At 40.2% G+C, this 27,690-nt stretch overlaps 2 protein-coding genes across 9 annotated transcripts in view; one reads left to right on the top strand and one right to left on the bottom strand.

Moving 5' to 3' along the window:
- Window positions 1-10,947, bottom strand: LOC138436932 (prolyl-tRNA synthetase associated domain-containing protein 1). 3 transcript variants are annotated; one of them, XM_069583307.1, is made up of 5 exons: window positions 10,556-10,621; window positions 8,528-9,218; window positions 4,093-4,186; window positions 1,611-3,193; window positions 1-520 (listed from the first exon to the last, which is right to left on the bottom strand). In XM_069583307.1, the coding sequence occupies exons 4-5, from the start codon at window positions 1,971-1,973 to the stop codon at window positions 89-91; spliced, it is 795 nt and encodes a 264-aa protein (XP_069439408.1). In that variant the 5' UTR covers window positions 1,974-3,193; window positions 4,093-4,186; window positions 8,528-9,218; window positions 10,556-10,621; the 3' UTR covers window positions 1-88. The 3 variants fall into 3 exon arrangements, with proteins under 3 accessions (XP_069439408.1, XP_069439407.1, XP_069439406.1); XM_069583306.1 differs by lacking the exon at window positions 8,528-9,218 and having other exon boundaries at window positions 10,556-10,947; XM_069583305.1 differs by lacking the exon at window positions 8,528-9,218 and having other exon boundaries at window positions 10,499-10,937.
- MTIF2 (mitochondrial translational initiation factor 2) overlaps window positions 10,554-27,690 on the top strand; it is a 23,536-nt gene continuing 6,399 nt past the window's right edge. Inside the window, exons 1-12 of one of the 6 annotated variants that reach the window (XM_069583301.1) lie at window positions 10,650-10,753; window positions 11,164-11,250; window positions 11,680-11,939; window positions 13,299-13,524; window positions 13,880-13,991; window positions 14,619-14,790; window positions 15,262-15,422; window positions 16,368-16,544; window positions 21,714-21,853; window positions 24,827-24,951; window positions 26,312-26,516; window positions 26,843-27,095. In XM_069583301.1, the coding sequence (XP_069439402.1) occupies window positions 13,306-13,524; window positions 13,880-13,991; window positions 14,619-14,790; window positions 15,262-15,422; window positions 16,368-16,544; window positions 21,714-21,853; window positions 24,827-24,951; window positions 26,312-26,516; window positions 26,843-27,095 (1,564 nt within the window). In that variant the 5' untranslated portion in view covers window positions 10,650-10,753; window positions 11,164-11,250; window positions 11,680-11,939; window positions 13,299-13,305. Of the gene's footprint in view, window positions 10,754-11,163; window positions 11,330-11,513; window positions 11,940-13,298; window positions 13,525-13,879; window positions 13,992-14,618; window positions 14,791-15,261; window positions 15,485-16,367; window positions 16,545-21,713; window positions 21,854-24,826; window positions 24,952-26,311; window positions 26,517-26,842; window positions 27,096-27,690 lie in introns of all 6 variants that reach the window. The other 5 variants (XM_069583303.1, XM_069583302.1, XM_069583300.1 and 2 more) reach the window with 5 other exon arrangements.

Consider the following 27,690-nt stretch of genomic DNA (forward strand, 5'->3'; position numbering starts at 1 on the left):
TAGATATATCTTCCCACTTTTAATGCTTCTTATAATTACAAGTAAGAAAAACAGCTTTCAGAAATAAATACTCTGAACTTTAGCCCAGTTAGTTTTTATCAAAGTTTAGTATTATGGGATCATGTCCTGTGTTCTTCACAAATGTGAGAAAGTCTTCAGGGCTCAATCCCATGGCTGCAGTATTGGTCATTGGATGGAAGTACACCTTTTCATGTCCACCTTCCAAAAAGGCAGAATCCAGAACAAACTTCACATCTCCATCATCACAGAAGAGTGCCAACGGGGTGGCACAACCTTGGCCAACTTTCAGTTTTTCTAGCATGGCTGCTTCATCGGCAAACCGCAGGTTTCCACTCCCAACACCTAACTGCTTGGCGAGATCATTTAAATTAATTTGTCTATCATGAAGAACTGTCACCAGCCAATAGCCTTTTTTCTTTTTGTCCTTAAGAAATAAGTTCTTACTGTGTGCTCCTTTCAAATGCTGGATATGAGGCATCATTTCTTCAACTGTAAACACCTGTAAAATACCACATGAGAACTTTTAAAATAACATGCATGTACACTGCAAACACAGTTATATATACATTGCTTGCTGGGTCTAAACAGCGTGGTTAGGGAGTACTCGGTGTCCAGGATATCACTGGTAGCAACCGATTCCCAGCCTATTATCAAATAATTATATCTCATCTCGGACCTCAAGTAGTTTCTCTTTGGCCAATTCTCCATTGCAATATGCTGGCTAAACCTTCACATTTCTAAAATGCTATTTTTGTTTTTCCTTTAGACTTTTAGTCGAGTTTATAGCAGCCCTCACAACACTGTAAATCAACTATACTCCAATAAAAAGGGGCGGGGCGGGGGGGAGTTTATAGCAGCCCAGACTCCTATTCCTTGGCATTCCATCCAGATCATAATACAACCTCTACTCTATAAAATATAACTAAAGAGAGGGAGTGAGGGCAGGAAATGAGAGCCTGGACTAGTATAAAAAGAACATCAGAAACGCTGGCAATATGCACAGTAAAAAGGGAGAGAGTATCGAGGCAAAAGAGTCAAAGAAAATAGTTTTGATGAATTTCTCTACCCTTTGAAGACTATCACCGTATCTAGCTAGTTATCAGGAGCTGTTACTCAAGAGTTAGGCAAAAACTATGTCCCCCCAACAGTCAGGTTATATACTGGCTACGTGAGGTACTTGCAAAAACAAAAAGTCTCCATCAATCAACTGAATCGTTAAAAAAAATACCAAACTCTAACCCTGGTGTCCCGCATGCATCATAGCCACTGCAGAAACGTTTTACTGCTTGGCAACTTACATACCCAGGCCAGTTTGAGATGCACAAGTTCTCAATATGTTGCGCTAGTTCCCCAAATTAAAATCGCTCCAAAAGGAAAACAGGTTTTTTCATAATAACAGCAGAGCAGAGTCCCAAGTGGAGATGCACTCGATGGTGCATTCAGATCCCTCTCTACTCTGGATTCCGGGAAATGCCTTAGGAACGGACTTTACGGTGACCCCCCGGGACGTCTAGTCTCAGCGGCTTCGCCTCGCAGACGCTGCAGTAGAGCCCACTTCCTCCCGGGGTGGTCCTGGGGGAGCGTCTCACCTCCGGGTGCTCCACGACCTCTGTGCGGATGGCCAGGGCGGCGAGCCGCTGCTCCAGCGCCGCCCGCAACTCGGCGCCTGCCATGCTGTCCTCGTGGCGGCGGCGAGAGACGCGGAACTGGGCGTGGCTTCCCGCGGACCGCCCACTGCAGGCCGAGGCGGAAGTTCCTGGAGGGACAGGGGCGGTGCTGGAAGTCCAGCGCCCGCGTTTTCTGGAGGCGAGGTCGTACCGTGTTCGCTCGACATCTACCGTTTGTTCCCGAGGTTCGTCCGAGTCCGCAAGGACATCCTTCCCCTGACATGCAGTGTCCTTAACCCGCGTCTCGCAAGAGGGAGGCGCCTGCGTTCTCACAGCCCACTCCATACCCGCCGCAGGTTCCCTAGATCCAGCTTGTCTTCCATTTAAATAGATTTAAACCTAACAACTCAACTTAAGGAATGTTGAGGGAGTGATTCATTGTATGTGGTCTCGGGTTACCCAGGAAGCAGACTGAGGCAGTCTCCTTATCCCTTCTGCCCTTGGAATGTACATACTACCCACTGTTCTGAGCTAGGTGCTACTTGAAGGATGCAGCCTTGAGAGAGTAATGTGTCATTGAAACCTGGACTTTTTAGGTAAGTGAGGCCCCTTTCGCCCCTTAAGGCCTCTAGATAAATTCTTAAGATGCTGCAAGTGGATGCCCAAGACAAACCACCAATATAAGTTCCTTTGAATATTATTAAAACTGCCACCTACCAATGAGGAATGCCCTGCCTCTTCAGTCTTTCCTTGCCCTTCTGGGGTGGAGGGTGGGGTCTCTGGGTGTGTGTGTGCGCGCGCAGCGGTTTCACCTGGGGAACTTCCTAAGGTTGTGGACCAACAAGGAGAGAAAGAGCCAGAATCTCTATCCTTTTGACTACCTTTTTCAGAGGCATTTTTTCCTGCCTCTTGGTGGAGTGTTTTCCACTATCCTGCAAAACCCTCACTCTCCACCTTGAATGAGGCCTGAAATTCCACAGGAGTTTCATTTATGAGTTTAGATTAAGCTTCCAATTGTTACCAAAACTGTTGCCCCAGAATCATACCCCTACCCCTCTCTTGAATGGAAACCAGTTGCTCTTATCTGAAGTTTTGGGAGGGAGCTGCAAAGCAAAAACCAGGGACTGGTTAGATCCAATTAGGCACTAGATGGTTGAAGATTTAACTTCCAGTAGACCTAGAGCCTCATTGTATAGTCAGTGCATACTAAATGATACACCCATAAGTGCAGTGACAGTTGACAGTTGCCATGACAACAACCAGAAAAGGGTTCAGTTCAGTTCAATCGCTCAGTGGTGTCCGACTCTTTGTGACCCCATGAATCGCAGCACGCCAGGCCTCCCTGTCCATCACCAACTCCCAGAGTTCACTCAGACTCACGTCCATCGAGTCAGTGATGCCATCCAGCCATCTCATCCTCTGTCATCCCCTTCTCCTCCTGCCCCTAATCCCTCTCAGCATCAGAGTCTTTTCCAATGAGTCAACTCTTCTCATGAGGTGGCCAAAGTACTGGAGTTTCAGCTTCAGCATCATTCCTTCCAAAGAAATCCCAGGGCTGATCTCCTCTAGAAAAGGGTTACAAAGACCGAAAAAGAGAGTTATATCAGTGCCAGGTCCAAACCACACTCCTCTTCTCAGGTAAGTCATGAATATTCCTCTCACTCTTTCCAATTCCCTCCCTTCTATCTCCACCCTCCTATATAAATAGTGTCTCCCCTTGAATTAGGTTGATTTGTACACAAGATTCTCCATTCTTTAGCCATTGAATAAAGCTTGTGCTGTTCCAGTCTTAGCATAGGATTTATTATTGGCTGTGCAAATCTGTTCAGGAGAAGAACCTTCCTGACTGGGACAAGGGTTCATGGCTGGGGCTAGAACCCCAGCACAAGCCAAGCAGACCAATTCACTAATAGAATCTGAGCTAAATCATAGCTATTCCTAGGGACATTTAACTCTAGTAGGAATATATTTAGGTCATCTCTGCGGTGCAAATGGAAGGCCTGGTGAAGAATGCTCTTAAGAAGATACTGCAAAGTTCAGTTGTCTTGTCATATGCACAGGTCTGAATCCATGAATTCAACCAACAACAGATGGGAAAAAAAAAAAATTCTAGTAAGTTCCAAAAGCCAAAACTTGAATTTCCCACACACTAGCAATTGTTTACATAGTTACAATGTATTAGATATTATTTAGAGATTATTTAAAGTATACAGGAGGATTTATATAGGTCATATGCAAAATTGCACCATTTTATATAAGGAACTTCAGCATCTACAAATTTTGGCGTCTGTGGAGGATCCCTGGAACCAACACCCCTTGGATACCAAAGGTGGACTATATTTGAGTCCTCCCCCACAGGACAGCCTCAGAGGCAGCTGTGAAAGAGAAAATCAGAGCCAACTTCATAATTCACCCAGAATTAGCCTTGGACGGTGCAATTTTAAAAGGTCTCAGTTTAACCAACCTCTTAAAATTATTATGCCATGTCTTCCTTCAAATAGTCCATCCAGTTCTTTGATACTTGATTATGGAATCAACAGGCATCTGCCCATGGCCACCTAAATTCAAATCAACAGCAAAAGAAATGTACCACATTAAAGAGTATTTAGAAAACTTAGATAAGGGGAAAGGGATCACTCAGAACATTCTTTCTATGTTTATTATTTTATTTCCCCATTTGTGAGTTTGTTTCATTTCTGTCTTGGCTCATTTAGCTATGGAGTGAATGTTAATGGCTTTCACATTGGTTTATGTGAGCTCTTTAAATAATCAAGTTGTGTGTCTTTCATTTGTCCTATATACTCCAAATATCATATATACTTTTTCCATTAAAGAGGAGGTTCTCCCCCCCACAACCATATACCTTTCAGAGATCATAGTTCCCCAACCAAAGATCAAACTGGGGCACCTGGCAGTGAAAGCCCAGACTCCTAACCACAGGACTGCCAGGGAATTCACAAGAGGGGATTTTTTTTTTTTTAGTTTGGTTTTACCTACAGATGTTACTTATTTTTGTGTAACTAAATGTGTTTTTTTTTTTTAAGTTAATCTGATCTAGGTATAGAAAGCTAACCTCTAGCAATAGAATATGCAATCTTTTTTTTTAATTTTCTTAGAAATACTCAACTCATTAATATTTAAATTTTACTTTGGTATATAAGATATGGTGAGGCTTATTTTTTTCACTACGCTCTCTCAGAATAAAAATGGAAAGCATCAGAATACCAAGGACCACATATATGAAGATGTGGCATATCTCAAATTATTGTCCTTAAATATTTGAAGACTTTCAAGAACACCCAAATTCAATCATGGAGACCTGAGCATTGAAAGAAGGGGAAAAAGAAGAATTGAAATCTAAGAAGAATTGTAGCGAAGAAATGTGAATCACAAGCCAGAATGACTATCATCAAAGAATCTACAAACAATAAATGCTAGAGGGGATGTGACCAGGAGAGAAGCTTCCAGCACTGTTGGTGGGAATGTAAATTGGTACAGCCACTACGGAGCACAATATGGAGGTTTCTTAAAAAACTAAAAACAGAGCTACCATATGACCGTGCAGTCCCACTAGTGGGCACATATCTGGAGAAAAACATGATCCAAAAAGATACATGTACCCCAATGTTCATTGCAGTACTGTTTGCAGTAACCAAGAAATGGAAGCAATGTAAATGTCCATTGATGGAGAAATGGATAAAGAAAATGTAGATACATAAAATGGAATATTACTCAGCTGTTAAAAAGAATGAAATAATGCCATATTGCAGCAACATGGATGGACATCAGTTCAGTTCAGTCGCTCAGTCATGTCTAACTCTTTGGGACCCCATGAACTGCAGCACGCCAGGCCTCCCTGTCCATCACCAACTCCCAGAATCCACCCAAACCCATATCCACTGAGTCGGTGATGCCATCCAACCATCTCATCCTCTGTCGTCCCCTTCTCCTGCCCTCAATCTTTCCCAGCATTGGGGAAAGATTCAAATGAGTCAGCTCTTCGCATCAGGTGGCCAAAGTATTGGAGTTTCAGCTTTAGCATCACTCCTTCCAAAGAACACCCAGGACTGATCTTTAGGATGGACTGGTTGGATCTCCTTGCAGTCCAAGGGACTCTCAAGAGTCTTCTCCAACACCACAGTTCAAAAGCATCAATTCTTCGGCACTCAGCTTTCTTTATAGTCCAACTCTCACATCCATACATGATGACTTCAAAAACCATAGCCTTGACTAGACGGACCTTTGTTGACAAAGTAATATCTCTGCTTTTGAATATGCTGTCTAGGTTGGTCATAACTTTCCTTCCAAGGAGTAAGCGTCTCTTAATTTCATGGCTGCAATCACCATCTGCAGTGATTTTGGAGCCCCCAAAAATAAAGTCAGCCACTTTTTCCCCATCTATTTGCCATGAAGTAATGGGACCAGGTGCCATGATCTTCGTTTTCTGAATGTTGAGCTTTAAGCCAGCTTTTTCACTCTCCTCTTTTACTTTCATCAAGAGGCTCTTTAGTTCTTCTTCACTTTCTGCCATAAGGGTGGTGTCATCTACATATCTCAGGTTATTAATATTTCTCCTGGCAATCTTGATTCCAACTTGTGCTTCCTCCAGCCCAGCACTTCTCATGATGTACTCTGCATATAAGTTAAATAAGCATGGTGACAATGTACAGCCTTGACGTACTCCTTTACCTATTTGGAACCAGTCTGTTGTTCCGTAGAGAGTGTCATACTGAGTGGAGTAAGAGAAGAAAAAATATGACATCTATTATATGTGGAATCTAAAAAGAAAGGATACAAATGAACTTACAAAACAGAAACAGATTCACAGACCTTGAGATCAAGCTTATGGTTGCCGGGGGAGAGCAGGGACAGTCAGGGAGTTTGGAATGAACATGTACACACTGCTATGTTTAAAATGGATAACCAACAAGGACCTATTGTATAGCACAGGAAACTCTGCTCAGTGCTGTGTGGCAGCCTAGATGAGAGGGGAGTTTGGGTGAGAATGGGTACATGTATATGTATGTCTGAGTCCCTTTACCATTCACCTGAAATTATCATAACATCGTTTGTTAATTGGCTATACCCCAATACAAATAAAGTTTTTTTAAAAAAGAAATATGAGTCATGTACAAAAGTAAGGAAACAATTAACCAAGAATAAGGTCTGCATGACAGCTACAAAAGAGAAACACAAAGAGGAAAATTGATAATGCTATCCAGCACATTGTCTAGACAAGGAAGGTGTTCTGACCTGGAAATCTCTTTAGAAATGAACTGCCATCCATCAGTTACGCAAGGTGTGAAGCCCTCCCCCCGCCCCACTGACAATCCATCACAATTCAGTTTCTTAAATCCTTCTACTCTCACCACTTCCATCACTCTACCCCAAATTACTATCATCTCTCCTGGTCTACACTAATGTTCTCTTAATTATATTCTGTGCTATGTGCTGTGCTTAGTCACTCAGTCATGTCTGACTTTTGGTAACCCCATGGGCTGTAACCCGCCAGGCTCCTCTGTTCATGAGGATTCCAGGCAAGAATACTGGAATGGGTTGCAATGCCCTTCTCCAGGGAATCTTCCCAACCCAGGGACTGAACCCAGGTCTTCTGCATTGCAGGCAGAGTCTTTACTGTCTGAACCACCAGAGACGCCCTAATTACAGTCTACCTGTGGTGTGATGACCAGGTATCCTGCTCCAAACAAGTCTTACAACCAAAGATTTTTATTATAAAATGGAGCTAAATCTATGGTAAAAGAATCTTATATCACTGTTTAGAAACTATCCTAACCCAAGTTCATGCATATTTATTTATCAAACATACATGTCAGCATTGTATTAAATAGAAAAGAAATGTTATCCTTTGCATGGTCCCTTGTCCTTAAAGCAAATAGTCTCAAATTTACATTGGAAAGAACATGAGACATTAAATCAAAATTATCAACATGAACTTGAGCTAGACATCTAGTCACAGAACTTGAATATGAAATGTCATGATGCTGGGAGAGGGGTTTGTTTAGTTGCTAAGTCATGTCCAACTCTTTGTGACACTATGGAGTGTGGCCTGCCAGGCTCCTCTATTCATGGGATTTTCCAGGCAAGAATACCGGAGTGGGTTGCCATTTCCTTCTCCAGGGGATCTTCCCAACCCAGGGATCAAACCTGTCTGCTGCATTGGCAGGTGGATTCTTTGCCACTGAGCCACCAGGGAAGCCCAGGAGAGGGTAGTATCTGATAAATGCAGGTGACTGAACTATTTTACAAAGGGGGAAAATTTATAAAGAAATCTTTTTAGGGAATTCCCTGGTGATCCAGTGGTTGGGACTCTGGGCTTTCACTGCTGGGGCCTTGGGTTTGATCCCTGGTTTGGGAGCTAAGATCCCGCAAGTTGAGTGTCGCAACCAAAAATTTTTCAAAATTGTTTTTTCAAATAAATTTTAATTTGCAAAGATAGTAGATAGTTCCTGACTGTCCTTCACTCAGTTTCCTCTAATGTTAACATATTGTGATGCGTTTGTGAGAATTAAGAAATTAACACTGGGGTATTAGAATCAACTAAACTACAGATTTTATTTAGATTTCACAAGTTTTTCCACTAGTATGCTTTTGTGTTCCTGGACTCTATACAGGACTCCACATTGTATTCAGTCATTACGTTTCCTTATTCTTCAGATCTGTCATAGTTTCCTTGTCTTTCATTGTTTTTCATGACCTTGACAACTTTGAAGAATTCTGCTCAGGTATTTTGTAGAATGCTCTTCAATTTGGGTTGTCTGATGTTTCCCCCATGATGGTAGTAGGGTTGTGGGTTTTGGGGACTAATATCAGAGATGTAGTATCCTTATCACATCATTTCAGGGGGTATGTGATGTCGACATGACATTACTGATGTTTACCTTGATCAGTTGGTTAAGGTGGTGTCTGCCAGATTCTCTGTTAAGAAGGTACTATTTTTCCCTTTCCATATTCTGTTCTTTGGAAGCAAGTCATTAAGTCCAGTCCACACCCAAGGGATTGGAGGTGGGCACTAAGCTTTAACTCATAGTTGAAGTTAATAAACATGGAATTATTCTATAAGGAGGATTTCTCCCTATCCCTCATTTGTTATTTTGAGTTATAATCTAATACTCCATTATTTCATTGTTCAGAAGTTTCCAGCTTAGACTTTTTCAGGTTGGTGCCTGTTTAACTGCCCTCATTCTATTTCCTTCCTCATTTCCTTCCTTCCTTGCTCCTTCCACTTTCTGTGTTTTGGTGTATTGCTTGAATTTTCCACATTAGTATGTATATCTTCATGATCAGAAATGTATTGGTTATTTTCATTCTAATATTGGGGAGAATGGTATGACCATTACTTTGATGTTCTGCCAATCAATTTCTGCTTCTTAACTATTTGGCAAGGCAGAGAGAGCAAAGAATTTCTTACAGAAATTGCACTTCAGTGAGTGTGAAAGGTAAGTAAAATGATAGCAAACTGAAACGCACTTCAGTAGTTTTCAAGTGTGTTAGGTTCATTAAAAAGATTTTCTAGACAGAGGTTTCCATTCAATCATTCAGCAACACTGCCTACACATCTTTGTGGTGACACTGGGGAGACAAACAAAAAAAGAGATAGGGCATGAGTTAAGAGTCCACACTAGGGGGGATAGGGCATGAGTTAGGAGTCCACACTAGGGGGGATAGGGCATGAGTTAAGAGTCCACACTAGGGGGGATAGGGCATGAGTTAGGAGTCCACACTAGGGGGGATAGGGCATGAGTTAGGAGTCCACACTAGGGAGGGAGAAATCAGATAACAGTAAGAAACTCTAATATACCTACATCATTAGCCTAGGGTAGTGTTAGACCTTGAGGACAGAAATAAAACAATACTTAAGACTTGAGAATAGTGGCGGTTGAGGTCAAGGTGACAAGCCAGAAGACAATGTCCCATCAAGGTGTGGAAATGTTCTGGGAGGAAGCTAATAATCACAACAGCAAACCCTTATGAACCAGCTACTTTATGAACCTTCCTGCTACTGCTATCTTACTAAGCAGCTATTATTATTACCATGGGGCTTCCCTCATAGCTCAGTTGGTAAAAAAGAATCTGCTTGCAATGCAGGAAACCCGAGTTTAACATCCAGGTCGGGAATATCCTTTGGAGAAGGAAATGGCAACCCACTCCAGTATTCTTGCTTGAGAATCCCGTGGACAGAGGAGCCTGGCAGACTACAGTCCATGGGGTTGCAAGAGTTGGACACGACTTAGGGACAAAACCACCACCATTACCAGGGCTTTGTCTGCAATGCAGGAGACCCAGGTGCGATCTCTGGGTCAGAAAGATCCCTTAAAGAAGGGAATGGATGGCTATCCACTCCAGTATTGTTACCATATTGCAAAACTGCAGCACAGGGAGTTTACATAAAGGTCCCCGAGTCACCGCTGGGAATGAACTGGGATTGGGGCCCACTCTAGCTTTACCACTTCAAATACCACCCACAGGAAGCGACTTTTAAAAGAGAAAGCGCTCCTTCCTCATCACTAACTCTATCACCGCTTTCCCTTGCATTTCTCCCTTTTTGGAAGTATGTGTTTTAAGGACTTATTTCTCCCACATTTCCCCGTTTAACTTTCCCTTGAGCGTACGCATGGAGGACACTCACGGCCCCAGAATTGCAGTAATTTACTTTCTAGGAAGTGAAAGTGAAGTCGCTCAGTCGTGTCCGACTCTTTGCGACTCCATGGACTGTAGCCCACCAGGCTCCTCCGTCCATGGGATTCTCTAGGCAAGAATACTGGAGTGGGTTGCCATTTCCTTCTTCAGGGGACTCTTCCCGACCCAGGGATCGAACCCCGGTCTCCCATATTGCAGGCAGACGGTCTAACCTCTGAGCCACCAGGGAAGGGGAAGGGATTTGTAAAAGCGATTATTCATCCACGCACAGCAACACCGGTACGCCTTCGACAAACTTTACAGCTACTGTTCCGAAGTAGGGACTTCTGAATTCCGAGTAGAGCCGCTTCCGGCGGCAACGGAAGCCGGAGAGGGACCGTTTCAGTGACGGACTGGCTGATTGACTGTCCTGCAGGTCCGGAAGGTGATCTCCGCCCCCTTCAGAATCCCGAAGCCCTGGGTCCTAGGTAGGAGCTAGGTGAGGGGCCGAGGGGTGGGTCCCTTAGCCGGGTCGTACTGGGTGGCGTGTATTGTATTGTTTGGCCTGAAGTGTCAGCGGCACAGATGAGAAACATTGCGCATTCGGGAGCCTTTCCATGATGCACCTAATCCGTGCGTGACCCTGCTTTAGGCATGATGAAGGAGTTATCCAGCCGGAAGCAGAGGGCTGCTTCCTTTCCTTGAGCGCCCCGTCCCCCGCCTCCGCTGTATTCAAGGCTTATTGGCCTAGGGTTCCAGGTGAAGCTACCTTAGATCCATCATTCTTGTATAGTGACGTATTTTTACCTTGCACATAAAGTCCAAGGTTTTCAACTGTTTCATTCAGATGTTTGGACCAACGCAACTACATTATTTCCAACATCTTTTTTTTTTTCAGGTTCCATAATAAGAATATCCTAGCGGCAAAGGAACACCGGAATTGGGAGTCAGAAAGCTTGGGTTCTAGTCCTGTCAGTAACTAGCGGTATGACTTTGGAGAAGGCTTTTTGAGCTTTCTGGACTCCATTTTCCTTTTCTATAAAACGAGAGGCTTGGAATAAGTGGCAAGTTTTCCTTCCAGTTTGGGTATTTGGTTTATTGCCCCCCCCCCCCCCCCCGCCCCGCGCCGCCGCCCCCATGTGTTTTTCGAATATCTGCCTCAGTGAAATATCTGTGCTTTGGTTAATCTCCATGAAGGACCTTTCCTACCACTGCATTAACTCGTGTCCTTGTTAAATCTGGTTTTAGACTCATTAAAAAAAAAAAAAAATCTACTCCATCCACACCCCTGCCTGCCCGAGGAATTCCATGCTTCCTGAGCATTCTACTTCATCCTGGGAAATGTACCCAAATAAGATTGTTTAAGTGTGCCATTCTTGAGGTGTTTAAGAATCATTATACTGCAACATTTTAGGGACAGTGAACTCCAAAGGAAGTGACTCTGGCTTATTAACCTTTGAATCAACAACCTCAAATGCAGTCCCTAGAAGATGGTGCTAAGGAAATGTTTGCCGAGGAGAAAAGTAGTACTTCTTATGTTCTTTTAGTTGCTTCTTGCTTTAAACACTGAAAAACAAAGCTGTAGAAATGCAGTCTTGTGATCAGAAGAAATAGAAGACTCAAGGAGGAAAAGACTGTACTACTGACTTCTGAGCTGTACTATTGAATTCGATTGTGAGTTTCTCAATAAACTCTTCTTTCATCTGAAGAGTAATATTCAGGGGCTTCCTTGTTGGTTTCATGGTTAAGAATCCTACTGCCACTGCAGGAGACACAGGTTTGATCCTTGGTCCGGGATGATTCCACATGCCAAGGAGCAGCTAGGCCCATGCACTGCAACTACTGGGCCAGTGTTCTGGAGCTCCCCAGTCACAGCTGCAGATCTCACGTGGTGCAGCTGCTGAAACCCTTGTGCCTAGAGGCTGTGCTCTGCAGTGAGAGAAGCCACCACAGTGAGAAGCCTATGCACCCCAACTAGAGAGTAGCCCCCACTCACTACAACTAGAGCCAGCCCATGAGCAGCAACATAGACCAGCACAGGCAAAAATAAATAAATCTTAAAAAAAAAAATCCAAGAGTAATCAGAAAACGTTATTCAGTAGGTATTTATTGGGTGCCTTCTTCCCACTCTGTTACATCCTTTTTTGGGAAAGAGCTATGGAAGAACAGAAAATTTTAGGGTTGAAAGACACTTCCAAGTAGAGGAAGCATATGCAAAGGTTCAAAGATTAGATGATGACCATCAGAGATCATATGTGGGACAGAGCAACAAAAATTTGGGAGGTAGGCATGAGGCAACTATAAGATTGTAAGAGATGAAGTGAGAGATTAACAGAAGGCAGATAATGACCCCTTATATAGCATGTTTTGAAGTTGTATATTAAACTAGGGATAATCCCCTTCTAGCCCCCACAAAGGATGTTTAGCAAAGAGCTGAGTTCAAATTTGTGTGAAAAAAATCACTCTAGTTATGATTTGGTTAGTTGATGTTTCAAGAAAAAAGAGCCCTTATAAGTTATTGTATGTCAGTGTTGCTGCTGCTAAGTTGCTTCAGTCGTGTCCGACTCTGTGCAACCCCATGGACGGCAGCCCACCAGGCTCCCCCATCCCTGGGATTCTCTAGGCAAGAACACTGGAGTAGGTTGCCATTTGCTTCTCCAATGCATGAAAGTGAAAAGTCAAAGTGAAGTCACTCAGTTGTGTCCGACTCTTAGCGACCCCATGGACTGCAGCCTACCAGGCTCCTCCGTCCATGGGATTTTACAGGCAAGAGTACTGGAGTGGGGTGCCATTGCCTTCTCCTGACGTACAAAATGGTAGGACTATTAATAGCAGTAATAGTTAATATCTACAGAATACTTGGTACGACATCCCATCTGTGACTGGACTGTGAGCTCTCTCACGGTGGGAACCCAGTTTTACTCATTGTTGAAACACTAGCACAGCGCTTTTCGTGTGGTACATATCCTATTAACGTTTCCTAACTTGGTTTCAATATTGAACATAATACTCTCTTAAAACTTTTTTTCTTAGGAGAAACATGAACCGGAAGATACTGAAGTTGGAGAACTTGCTACGGTTTCACACTATTTGTAGGCAGCTGCACAGCCTGTGTCAAAGAAGAATGTTGGCACAGTGGAGGCATGTGTTTTCATCTGCTTATGCAGTGCAGACGGCTCAGCTGTACACCCGGCCCTGGCAAACAGATGCACTCATCAGGGCTGCATTATTTCAGCGTAGGCTTCTGGTGACAAAGAAGGTATTTAGAGATTTCTCTGTTATTTGATCTGAGATGAAAGTTCCTATACTGATGAGTAGAAGTCCATTTTGAGTATTTTTGTCATTTATGAAATCTTTATGCCTTGATGTTATACTCCAGGCAATAAATCTTTGTGAGGAAGGGAGGTTCTAGTTAGCTGTTTAGTCATATTGATGAATTTGATGACTTATATCAGTATATAACAGTGAATTAAAAATGCAGGATTTTAAATTTTAGTCTGAGGTTTAACTACTTAGGAGAGTTGGTAGACATAGGAGCCGTGACTGTGGTATATATTCCAGAATAAATCTCAAAGTTTTTTCTTCCTTCTTTATGCATTCTGAATATTTAATAGGAAAAAAGATCACAGAAATCTCCATTACCTTCAACAAAGTCTAAAAAGGAGGTGGAGGTATGGCTTGGAATGACTGTTGAGGAGTTGGCCAGAGCAATGGAAAAAGACATAGGTAAGCCAGATAATTTTATAAGGAAAAATAGGAAAATATTTTCCTATAAATATGGACTACCTGATATTTTATTTGCAGTGAGATTCAGGTATTTAGGGATGAAAATTAGACTGGTGGTTTAAAAAGATGTTAAGTAATTCCAATATTTTTCACTTCAGGTGACAGTTCCTAATTAGTTTCTTGGCTCTTTGCCAAATATAGTTCTCCAAGATTTTGTTTTAATAAAAGTGGGAAAGATTTTTTTTTTTAATTTGAATGAAACTTTCTTTCTCAGAAGTCTTGTGGGCTATTAGAATAAGTCCAAAGGATGTTTTTGGACTGAGAGACTGTTTATACTCATTTACTTTCCCTTTGTTTATCTGTAATTCTCAAATTTTCTTCTTGCACTCATTTTGACAATATTTGTAGTGTAGTATAGGCAAAAAAAAATATTTGTAGTAATGACTATACAATACAATAACAATTACAATACAGTGTAGTAACAATGCAACTTAAAAAAAATTATTTATTTGGCTACTCCAGGTCTTGGTTATGGCATGCAGGATCTTTAGTTGCAGCATCTGGGATTTTTTTTTTTTTAGTTGTGTTTAATTCATGATCCTAAAGGTTTTATCTTGTTTCACCCAGACTGTGTATATGAATCTTTAATGAACACTGCTGTTGACATAGATTCACTAGAAACACACTCACGTTTAGATGAAGTCTGGATCAAAGAAGTGATAAAGAAGTCAGGAATGAAGTTAAAATGGAGCAAATTAAAACAAGACAAAGTCAGAGAAAATAAAGATGCTGTCAAAAGGTAAAATGTAACTGTGTAAATTGGGGGAAGGAGACAACATTGGTTTTTTTTCACACTTTTTAATGGAAAGATTTGACTTAAAATTTCTTTTGCAATTAAAATGATCTGTGAGTATATGTTAAACTTTTCTTCAAAGTGCTTAAAGCATCAAAAAGTATATTTTCAGGTTATTATAAAACTCTAAGTGTTATTTTTCTTAGTTTGCTGATTTATATATACTGATCCTGAATTTTAAAATTTCATTCAGTTCTACTCATTGTTATTAAGATGCCAACAGTAGGTGGGCAGTCATTGTATATATCATCGTAAGTCACTGGTATGCATGGAAGAGGAAGATAGTCATATCTAATCAGAGCTGAATGTTGGGTTTTGTTGTTAAAGGTGGTGCACAGAGGTAACTGCAGATCAGTTCATAGGCTATAAAGTGTTTCTAATATTTAAGAAATGAAACTCCTTTGCTGTTAATTGTAGGCCCCAGGCCGATCCAGCTTTATTAATACCAAGGTCCCCAGTTGTTACTATAATGGGCCATGTTGATCATGGGAAAACGACGTTACTTGACAAACTGCGAAAAACTCAAGTGGCGGCAATGGAAGCTGGAGGCATCACTCAGCACATTGGTGCCTTTCTTGGTATGAACACAAATCACCTTACAATGTGTTTGGGAACCCCACAGATTATTTTCTTAAACCAGGTATTCATAGTATGAGTATACAAATTTAAAGTAAAAGAAAGGCTAAAGCTTAAAGCCATTAGATGAAATGTACAGCAGGTGGCTGGTAAAGGTTATTTTGTACGTAGTATAAGATGAAAATTATACCTTTTTTATTCTAGCCTATTCTTCAGTTCAGTTTAGTCGCTCAGTCGTGTCCGACTCTTTGCGACCAATGAGCCTAAGACTCTTCAATACTAGGTTGTGATAATGTTACTACTCGTAATTCAATAACAGCTATCATTTGCTGAACACCTAGCATGTGCCCAGCTCTATTCTGAGAACCTTGTATGCTTTATCTTTTTTATCTTCACAACAGCATCATGAGGTAGGTATTAGTAGTCCTATATACATGTAAAGAGGCTGAGACTTGTTTAGGTTAAGCTACTTGCTTCAAAGTACACAGCTAGTAAAGTGGCAAAGCCAGGATTTAAACCCGACGCTATTGGACTCAAATCCTGAGCTTCTAACTGTGTACTAAATTGCATTTGTTGCTCAAAGCAGTTGTGCAGCTGTTGTTTGCTAATGTAGGAGTGGCTGCCTATACAACTATCAGTCTGTTTTTTCCTCTATATTTCAATTGGTATTTAATTATAGTATATACATTTATATTATATATATACTGTTATACATTTATATTATAGTCTAGAAATAGGGAAAATTTTAGTTTGAAACAATTACATAAAAAGAAACTCTAAAGGTCTCACTGGTATGTTATCACTTCATTGTGGACTGATGATCTGTATTGTTCTAATTAAGATTAATGGGAAAAATAAAATTATTTTGAAGAATTATTAATTGTGTTGATAACGTCATGTATGTTCTTATTTGAGTCCTTAGTGATCTTGTATTTCTGTTTCCACAGTCTCTTTGCCCTCTGGGGAAAAGATAACCTTTCTTGATACTCCAGGACATGCTGCTTTCTCAGCAATGCGAGCCAGAGGTGCTCAGGTCACTGACATTGTTATATTGGTGGTAGCTGCAGATGATGGAGTGATGAAACAAACCGTAGAATCCATTCAGCATGCCAGAGATGCTCACGGTACTGTGTGGTTGACTTCCATGTATCAGGAAGGAAGTTGCTTTTTTCTTTAAAGGATCTGCTAAATAGAGTTACTGTTTTTACATGTTGCTCATTTCATCTTCCTGGGAATTCCAGGATTATTATACCTGTTTAACAGGGAAGGCTCAAAGAAAGTTGAATTGTTTTGCTAAAGACATTATCTACTAAGAAGAGTGTAGCAGGATTCAACTTGGGACTTGTGACCACAAATATAGTCCTTGCTCTACTGTTTACTTACTTGGCATGGTGTAACAATTTTAACAGTCTCAAATGACTTTTGAAAACATTTCTACCAATGAAATTTAAAACAGATATAAAAAATAGGCCTAGAATAATGAACCCCTATGTATCCATTGACTAAATTCCAAAACAGTGATATTCTAATTGTTATTCCTTATTCATTTATTATCTGGAATTCTTCTCTAAAAAGAGACTTTTCCTTCATCTGCTTTAAATAAGTTTTTATTTGGTCAGAGGTATAAAATTGAAGCTTTTGGAAATCACTTGGCTGTCTTCTTCCTTTTTTCTCCATTTAAAAATTGTGATAGTAAACACCACACATACATTTTGTACATTCATTCTTATTCTGAAATGACCTTACACTCACTGAGAAAATACTGTTGTCTTGAGAAAATGTACCTGACAGAGTGCATCATGTCCCCTTAGGTTTGGTGGCAAGTTAAAAAAGAAAGGTTGACAGTCATTGATCTAGTCCAGTTTTTTTTTTTTTTCTTCCATCTCATAAACAGAAAAACTAAGACCTAGAAGGTGGCAGGAACTTCTCCCAATTACAGTAAATTTGCATCATGTCTGCATTTGGAATCCAGTCTTCTAGCTTCTGTGTTCCTCTCTTTAATTTTTAATTTCTCAAAGCTGCTTTTGCGGAATGGGCTATGTTCTTAATGATCCTAAGGAGTGTAACAAATATGAGTGAGAAATCTGTCAGGGATCCCATAACAAAGCAGTTGGTTGAGACAGGATAAATTCCTTATATCAGGCTTCCTGTACCTGTTAAGTAACAGCTCATCGATATAGAATGTACTTTTTCCTAAAGTAGGCTGTGGATTGCATAGCTCTTTTTTGTCTGTTTTCAATTTCTGTTCCTTTGATACCTGACGTTGTAGACTCGGTGAAACCTAACCAGACAATTATCTGTATTTTGTGTGAGTTCTCTAATGAGAGGGTATGTTTGGTAATGACAAGTAGATGATAAGATTATTTGATTCATTCATTAAGTACACATTTATTGAGACTCTGTTGTGTGTCAGTCTCTAAGCTAAGTGTATGAAGAAAGAGTTGCTGTAAATCCTAAAAGGAAGTTTACAATAACGACCCTCAGCCCTTGGTTAGATGTTGGGTTTTAACAGTGAGTTAAAAGCTTCTGAAAAGAAGAGGCAGATGATCTAGTGGTGGTGGTGGTTGTTCAGTTGCCAAGTCGTATTCAACTCTTTGTGACCCCATGGACTGTAGCATGCCAGGACTCCCTGTTCCTCACCATTTCCCAGAGTTTGTCCAAGTTCATGTCCATTGAGTCAGTGATGCCATCCAACCATCTCATCTTCTGTCACCCTCTTCTCCTTCCGTTTTCAGTCTTTCCCAGCATCAGGGTCTTTTCCAATGAGTTGGCTGTTGGCATTAGTTGGCCAAAGTATTAGAGCTTCAGCTTCAACATTAGTCCTTCCAGTGAGTATTCAGGGTTGATTTTCTTTAGGATTGACTGGTTTGATCTCTTTGCTGTCCAAGGGACTCTCAAGAGCCTTCTCCAGCACCACAGTTAAAAAGCATCAGTTCTTTGACACTCTGCTATCTTTATGGTCTGACTCTTACATCCATATATGACTACTGGAAAGACCATTGCCTTGACTATACAGACCTCTGTTGGTAAAGTGATATCTTTACTTTTTAATGCACTGTCTAGGTTTGTGATAGCTTTCCTGCCAACAAGCAATCACTTTCTAATTTCATGGCTGCAGTCACCATCTGCAGTGATTTTAGAGCCTAAGAAGAGGAAATCTCACTGCATCTACATTTTCCCCTTTATATTTTCCATGAAGTGATGGGACTGGATGACATTATCTTAGTTTTTTGAATGTTGAGTTTTAAACCAGCTTTTTCACTCACTTCTTTCACCTTTATCAAGACATCTTCACTTTCTGACATTAGGATGGTATCATCTGCATGTCTGAGGCTGTTGATACTTCTTCCAGCAGTCTTGATTCCAGCTTGTAACTCATCCAGCTCAGCACTTCTCATGATATACTGTAATACAAGTTAAATAAACAGGGTGACAATATACAGCCTTATACTCCTTTCAGTTTTGAACCAGTCAGTTATTCCAAATAAGGTTCTAACTGCTGCTCCTTGACCCACGTACGGTTTCTCAGAATACAGGTAAAGTGTGTGTTAGTCACTCAGTCATGTCCTATTCTTTGCGACCCCATGGACTGTAGCCCACCAGTCTCCTCTGTCCATGGAATTCTCCAGGCAAGAATACTGGAGTGGGTTGCCATTTCCTTCTCCAGAGACAGGTAAGGTGGTCTGTTATTCCCATCTCCTTAAGAGTTTTCCACAGTTTTTTGTGATCCACGCTGTCAGAAGCTTTAGTGTAGTCAATGAAACAAAGGTAGATGTTTTTCTGGAATTCCCTTGCTTTCTCTATGATCCAGCAAATGTTGGTGATTTGATCTCTGGTTTCTCTGCCTTTTCTAAACCCACCTTGAACATCTGGAAGTTCCTGCTTCACATACTGCTGAAGCCTAGCTTGAAGGATTTTGAGCATAACCTTACTAATATAGGAGATGTGTGCAATTGTCCAGTGGTTTGAACATTCTTTAGTGTTGCCCTTCTTGGGAACTGGGATGAAGATTGACCTTTTCCAGTTGTGTGGCCATTGCTGGGTTTTCCAAAGTTGCTAACATATTGAATGCAGCACTTTAACAGCATCATCTTTTAGAATTTGAAATGGCTCTGCTGAAATTCCATCACCTCCACTAGCTTTATTGGCAGCAGTGCTTCTAAGGCCCACTTGACTTCACACTCCAGAATGTCTGGCTCTGGGTGAGTGACCACACCATCTTGGTTATCCAATTCATTAAGAATTTTTTGTACAGTTCTGTGTATTCTTGCCATCTCTTCTTGATCTCTTCTGCGTCTATTGAGTCTTTACCATTTCTGTCCTTTCTTATACCCATCTTGGATGGATTCCTTTGGTATTTTCCAGTTTTCTTGAAGAGATCTCTAGTCTTTCCCCTTCTGTTGTTTTCTTCTTATTTCTTTGCATTGTTCACTGAAGAAGGCCTTTGTCTCTCCTTGTTATTTTTTGAAACCGTGGGTTCAATTGGGTGTACCTTTACCCTCTCTCTCTTGCTTTTTGCATATTTCCTCAGCTATTTGTAAAGGCCTCCTCAGACAACCACTTTGCCTTCTTGCGTTTCTTTTTCTTTGGAATGGTTTTGTTCACTGCCTCCTGTACAGTATTGCAAACCTTTGTTCATAGTTCTTCAGGCACTGTGTTTACTAGAGCTAATCCCTTGAATCTATTCATCACCTCCACTATATATTCATAGAAGATTTGATTTAGGTTGTACTTGACTGGCCTAGTGGTTTTCCCTGCTTTCTTTAGTTTAAGTCTGAATTTTGCTCTGAGGAGATGATGATCTGAGCCACAGTCAGGTCCAGGTCTTGTTTTTGCTGACTGTTTAAAGTTTCTCTGTCTTCATCTGCTGCTGCTGCTACTAAGTCGCTTCAGTCGTGTCCGACTCTGTGTGACCCCATTGACAGCAGCCCACCAGGATATAATCAATCTGATTCCTGTATTGACCATTTGCTGATGTCTATATGTAAAGACGTCTCTAGTGTTGTTGAAAAAGAATGTCTGCTATAACCAGTGCATTCTTTTGTCAGAATTCTGTTAGCCTTTACCCTGCTTCATTTTGTACTCCAAGGCCAAACTTGCCTGTTACTCCAGGTGTCTGTTGACATCCTACTTTTGCATTCCAATTTTTATGATAAATAGGACACCTTTTTTAGGTGTTAGTTCTATGAGGTCTTGTAGGTCTTCAGAGAACTGATCAACTTCAGCCCTTTTGGCATAGGTGGTTGGGGCATAGACTTGGATTACTGTGATGTTGAATGGTTTGCCTTGGAAATAAAACAAGATCATTCTGTCATTTTTGAGACTGCACCCAAGTACTGTATTTCAGATTCTTGTTGATTATGAGGGCTACTCCATTTCTTCTATGGGTTTCTTGCCCACAGTAGTAGATTTAATGGTCATCTGAAGTAAATTCTTCCATTCCTGTCCATTTTAGTTCACTGATTCCTAAGATACTGCTGTTTACTCTTACCATCTCCTGCTTGACCACCTCCAATTTACCTTGATTCATGGACCTAACATTCCAGGTTCCTATGCAATACTGTTCTTTACAGCGTCAGATTTTACTTATATCACCAGATACATCCACAACTGAGAGTCATTTCTGCTTTGGCCCAGCTGCTTCATTCTTTCTGGAGTAACTATCCTCCGCTCTTCCCCAGTAGCCTATTGGGCACCTTCTGTTCTGTGGAGCTCACTTTCGGTGTCATATCTTTTTGCCTTTTCATACTGTTCATGGGGTTCTCTAGGCAAGAATACTGCAGTGGTTTGCCTTTCCCGCCTCCAGTGGATCATGTTTTGTCAGAACGCTCCACTGTGACCTGTCCATCTTGAGTGGCCCTGCATAGCTTCATTGAGTTACACAAGCCCCTTCACCATGACGAGGCAGTGACCCATGAAAGGGTGATCTAGTGGTGGAGTTGAATTTGAGTCTTCTCTTGATCTTTTTTTCTGGAAATTATCTCTAGTATAGTTGCTGATCCTGCTTTCAGGTTTAAGGATAGGCCTTTCTCTGCCCTTAATACTGTTGTGGTTTTGTTTTTTAATCATCATTAATTGTCTAGTCTTAATTTAGAATCTTACACTTGCTGTTTTGACATCTCTTATCTGGAATTCTTCATGTGTAGAAAGCAGGATAGAGTGGGTCTAAAGTGGGTGTTTTGTTAGATAAATACAGTCACTGAGTCAAGAGAAAGCCAGAAAATTTTGTGTTTTGATGTGAATACCTGGAGTTGAAGTGCCATCATTTGCACTCTTAACTCTGTTTCTTTCAGTTCCTATTGTCCTTGCCATAAACAAATGTGACAAAGCTGAGGCGGATCCTGAGAAAGTGAAGAAAGAACTGCTAGCCTACGATGTGGTGTGTGAGGATTATGGAGGTGACGTTCAAGCAGTGCACGTCTCTGCACTCACGGTAAGCACAGGTGTGTTCAGATGAAAGTGCTGCGTGAAATGCACAGGATGCCTTGTAGCTCAAGAACATTTTGACCCACAGAATTTCTGTCGTGGTTTAAAAATTCTCTCAGTACTCAGCAAAGCTGGTATCTTTATCCTGGTTTGGCAGATTAGAAATTAGTCTCAGAAAGGTCAGTCACCAGTCCACAAGAATCAGGTTTAAACTGTGCTTTACTTACTATGAGATACTTAGAATGAGGAGAGTAAGTGGTAAATGTTGTAGGATTAGATAGGATGAAGTGAAGTGAAGTGAAGCCGCTCAGTCGTGTCCGACTCTTTGCGACCCCATGGACTGTAGCCTATCAGGCTCCTCCGTCCATGGGATTTTCCAGGCAAGAGTGCTGGAGTGGATTGCCATTTCCTTCTCCAATAGATAGGATAATTCACTTAAAAACAGGCACTTTTTATTACCAACCGAATTTCATTTCTGCTTAAAATAGTCTTTAGCCAACTATAGATTTAGTTTTAGTAGGCTAAAGACTATTTTAAGCAGAAATGAAATTTGGTTGGTAATAAAAAGTGCCTGTTTTTAAGTGGAAAGTTATAGACTAGGTCTTAGGGCACTTAAGAAAAATTTAAACAAATAAAACTTTTTACTAATACAGTGTTGTAACATTTGGATTCATTCTGTTATTGATTGACCCGATGCTTCTATGAGTTAAATTACTATAAGTTTTATAGTGTTATTTGTGATGAATTCCATTTTCTGTTCATTACCAATTATTCTTTTTAAAATAATTTTTAAAATCTGTTCATTTTATTTTTGCTGTCCTGGGGCTTCTTGCTGCTCAGGCTTTTCTAGTTTTGGCAAGCAGGGGTTACTTTCTAGTTGTGATGTGAAGGCTTCTCACTGCAGTGACTTCTCTTGTTGCTGTTCCTGGGCTCTGGAGCACAGGTTCAGTAGTTAGGGCGCGTGGGCTTAGTTGCTCCTTGGCATGTGAGATCTTCCTGATCAGGGACCGAAGCCCTGTCTCCTGCATTGGCAGGCAGATACTTTACCACTGAGCCACCAGGGAAGCCCATTAAATTACTAGTTATTCTTTTCTGGATAAAAAAACACCAAAGAAACTCAGTACCTGTTTTGTGACAGCACTTTCCAATTTTCTTGTCCTCTACAGGTAGCTACTAAGTAACAATTTTCTTTTTTGTTCATTCTGACCATTTTCGATGGTTTACTCATAATATGGACTTTTTTCCTTCTGATCATTCACTGAAGAAATTTTACTTTATTTGGCCACCTTCCTCCAGTTAAGTCTCATTTTATCTTTACTTTTCCTAAATTTGTTCCTCTAAGATGATTAGAAGTTATGCCTCCATTAAAAACCCTGCCTCTTTTTTTCTGAAACTCATAAAATGCCACCTTACTTTTTTATCTTTCTACTGTACCTTGACTTTTACTCCACTCTGAAAACTGGATGGCAAGAAGAGAACATTTGAAGACATGACTGCTTTTTCTGCCTAGATACCATCAGATGAGTGCATAGATAGATGTGACTCTGCTTACGTAAATTTGAAGGCATGGCAGATATGATTCCTGGGGAGTGGAGGTAAGAGAGTAGCAGGGAAGTAAGATGAGGCCTTCTTTTTCAAGAAGGAATAGGGGACTTTACATGCAAAGAAACAACCCCAACTCTGCTTTTCAGAGCAGCATTTTGTAAATTGAAATAAATATTAGGGATTAAGTAGATGGGTAAACGAGACCAGTCCTGGGTGTTCATTGGAAGGACTGATGCTGAGGGTGAAACTCCAATACCTTGGCCACCTCATGCGAAGAATTGACTCATTGGAAAAGACCCTGATGCTGGGAGGGATTGGGGGCAGGAGGAGAAGGGGACGACAGAGGCTGAGATGGATGGATGGTATCACTGACTTGATGCACATGAGTTTGGGTGAACTCTGGGAGTTGGTGATGCACAGGGAGGCCTGGCGTGCTGCGATTCATGGGGTCGCAAAGAGTCGGACTCGACTGAGCAACTGAACTAACTAAGCAGAGTGTTTAACTCATTTTGTTAAGGTTGTTTCTATTGTTTCATACTTTGTAACAACTGTGAGCAGTCTCTTAGCTGACATGGACAATGGAAAACTCTCTTGCTCATCAATTCCAGTTTCATCACTAGTTAATCAGCTACATGATCTTGGAGCCTTAGAAAGCACAATAAACAGAGATCATTAAAGGTGAAAGAGCCATCTAATCTAGCTCCTTCAGTTTACAATTGAGGAAAGGCAATTCAGAGAGTGGAGAAGGAAATGTACACCCACTCCAGTGTTCTTGCCTGGAGAATCCCATGGACAGAGGAGCTGGGAGGGCTGCAGTCCATGGGGTCACAAAGAATTGGACAAAACTGCGTGACTGAATAATAACAACCAATGCAGAGAGGTGAAGTGATTTTCAAGGTTTCACAGCTGAGTAGTTAGAGTGAGCTTACAGCCTGGGTCTAGTCAGTGCTTTGTCTCCTCATTTAGTTAATAAGAATAAGTAATATTTCATTGAATTCTTGAGTGATCAAAACAAAATCAGTGAAAGCTTATTTAATTGGCTAGAACTTCAAAGGTAAAGTAGCATTATAAAGAAAGTGAGAGGAAGAAAACTCATCTTTAGAAACAGATTAAGGAATGAGGGTGAAAGAAGCATATGTTTATAAAAAGGTATTGACAAGCACTAGTACCTATTCTTTGAAAAATAATACAGGCACCGTTCCTTGCAAGATCTGTCCCAGGGTCAGATTTTTCTTGCATCTCTCTTTTCTTCCTTCCTTTCCTCCCTCCCTCCCTTCTATCCTTCTTTCCTTCTTATAGGTTAATTCCTGGTTTTTATGCTTAAAGAGAAAAGTATCGCAGTCAGGGATTGTTTGACTTTCTGATCCTGGTATTTACATTTACAGATAATATTTGTTAATGTATATTAACAACTCTTTTTTTGTTTGTTTCTAAGGGCGAAAACATGATGGCTTTGGCAGAGGCAACTATTGCTCTTGCAGAAATGTTGGAATTGAAAGCAGACCCTACTGGTGCAGTTGAAGGAACAGTAATAGAATCTTTCACAGACAAAGGAAGAGGGTAGGTCTGTTAAAATGCATACTTTCTAATAATTTTATTTCATTGTTTTTGTGACCTGATTATATAACTGTATATTATTATATGTATTACATATTATTGTTAACACATGAACAGTATTTTCAAAGCATTGGTTTTTAAAAGCTTTTTATTGCACTGGCACACAGAACCCAACATGCAGTTATCAAGAGACCATAGCAACTATGTGTATACATTTAGTAGTCCTATTTAGGTGACTTAGTAGTTCAATCTGATTTTTGTTTTTTTCCCCACTGACTTAGCTGAATTGGTAAAATCTTATAGGCTAACATCAATTAGAATGAAATAGCAATTGTTGCATTTTTGGGTTTCTAAATCCTTTATGTCCTTACCCATTAATATATAGTAAGATTGTTGGAATAGTGTTCTCATTTTTAATTTCCCTCCTTATTAGCAGAAGAGGTCTTTTCACTACTTATTAGTTATAGAAAGAGGATTAGGATTTTGTCAAAATACTCAGCTATCTGCACCCTTCACCACCATAACCTTACAAGAAATATTTTTTTGTGTGTTTTCTTTTTTTTTTAAATTGTGGTAAAAGGTACCTAATATTAAATCACCATCTTAACCATTTTTAAACGTACAGTTCAGTAGTCTTAAGTATACTCATATTGTTTTGCAACAGATCTCTAGAAATTTTTCATCTTGCAAAACAAACTATTCCCATATAGTGTTAGTTTCCCCTTTCCCTCCCCCCACCTTTTGGCAACACCTTTCAGCAGTGTTTCTGTGATTTGCAGTGCTTCAGATATTTTGTATGAGTGAAATCATATAATAGTGTCCTTTTTGACTAACTTATTTCACTTAGCATAATGTTCGTTTAGGAGGTTCATCCATATTCTAGCATGTGACAGGATTTTTTTCTTTTTTAAGGTTATATAATACTGCATTATATGTATATACTGCATGTTCTTTATTGATTCTTCCATTAATGGACACGTAGGTCACTATTATGAAAAATGTTTTTATAGTATGAAAATTGAATAGATTGAAGGCAGGAGGAAAAGGGAACGATATAGGATGACATGGCTGGGTGGCATCACTGACTCAGTGGACATGAGTTTGAGGAAACTCTGGGAGATGGTGAAGGAAGGGGAAGCCTGGTGTGCTGCAATCCATGGGATCACAAAGAGTTGGACACTAATAAGCAACTGAACAGCAAATAGTATGAAAAATTATTTGAGAAGTTAAGAAGTGGTGGAATTAACCCTGTTGGTTCATATTAAAAAATATTTTGTAATCTCTTAAAGGTATCTTTACTTGAGAAAGTGCTATTACATCCTGATTATGGCATTAAGAATATATGCTTTTTTTTTCATATTAGTCCTGTTACTACAGCTATAATTCAAAGAGGAACTTTGAGAAAAGGCTCCATTCTGGTTGCTGGAAAGAGTTGGGCAAAAGTACGCTTAATGTTTGATGAAAATGGCAGAGCAGTCAGTGAAGCCTGTCCTAGCATGCCAGTGGGAATCGTAGGCTGGAGAGACCTCCCTTCTGCAGGAGATGAAATTCTTGAAGTAGAATCTGAGGTATATCAAGCTTAATTCCTATAATATAGAATATGATATAGTGATTTGAAATGTCAGTCTATAATATTACAATACAAAATAAGTAATGTTAATCCAGTAGTATAACATGTGTGAGTGACCAGTGATGTCATTTTAGAGTTTGGCTATAGAATTTTTAGCAATTTAAGATTGGATTTTTAAATAATTTCAAATTTACACAAAGCCTCCATATTAAAGTTTTAATTAGTGGTTTCATATATGAGTTAAGCTAATTTTATAGTGGAGGAAAAAACCAGCAGTTATTGGTTTCTGTTCAGTTAAGTAATTCCCTTTCTCCCCCTATAAAGCCAAGGGCACGTGAAGTTGTTGACTGGAGAAAGTATGAGCAAGAACAAGAGAAAAATAAAGAGGATTTAAAATTAATAGAAGAAAAGCGAAAGGAACACCAAGAAGCACATCGGAAAGACCGCGAGAAGTATGGCACTTTGCACTGGAAGGAGCGATCATATATAAAGTACAAAGAAAAAAAAGAGCAGCAACCCTTAAAGCTGAAAGAAAAACTAGAAAGAGATTCAAATGTACTTCCTATAATTGTTAAAGGTGACTTTTAAAAGATTTTACTTTACAACTCTTTTTTTTGCCATTTTTTCATATTTTGTCATTCTCTCATTAATTTGGGCCATAAGCTGAAATGATTTCAGTATTTTGGAAGGGAATTGAGATATAGTTGACATGTAACATTTTCATAATGATTCAATATTTGTATATATGGTGAAATGACCACCATAGTATATCTAGTTAGCATCTCTCACTGATACATAGTTATAAAATTTTTCTTGAACACTTTTAATATTTGCTCTGTTTGCAGCTTTCCAATAAGCAATGCAGTATTATTAACTATAGTCACTGTGCTATATATTGCATCCCCATTACATATTTATTTATAGCTGGAATTTTGTACCTTTTGCCCGCCTTCACTGGGGGAGATTTCCTTAAACAATTTTCTTGTGACTTTTGCTGTAAATGTATATCTGGTTCATTATACTTTGTTCAGCTAAGAAGGTATTTATCATGCTAAACCTAAATAAGAATATATTCCATGGTAAATGCCATTTTTGTTACTGCTTTAAAAAGATTATTATAATTTTTGAGTCTGTTAATTCCTAACTCCTAACATCAATACTTTTAAACTTTT

The sequence above is a fragment of the Ovis canadensis genome, chromosome 3 (assembly GCF_042477335.2).
Source record: "Ovis canadensis isolate MfBH-ARS-UI-01 breed Bighorn chromosome 3, ARS-UI_OviCan_v2, whole genome shotgun sequence".
Lineage (NCBI taxonomy): Eukaryota > Metazoa > Chordata > Mammalia > Artiodactyla > Bovidae > Ovis > Ovis canadensis.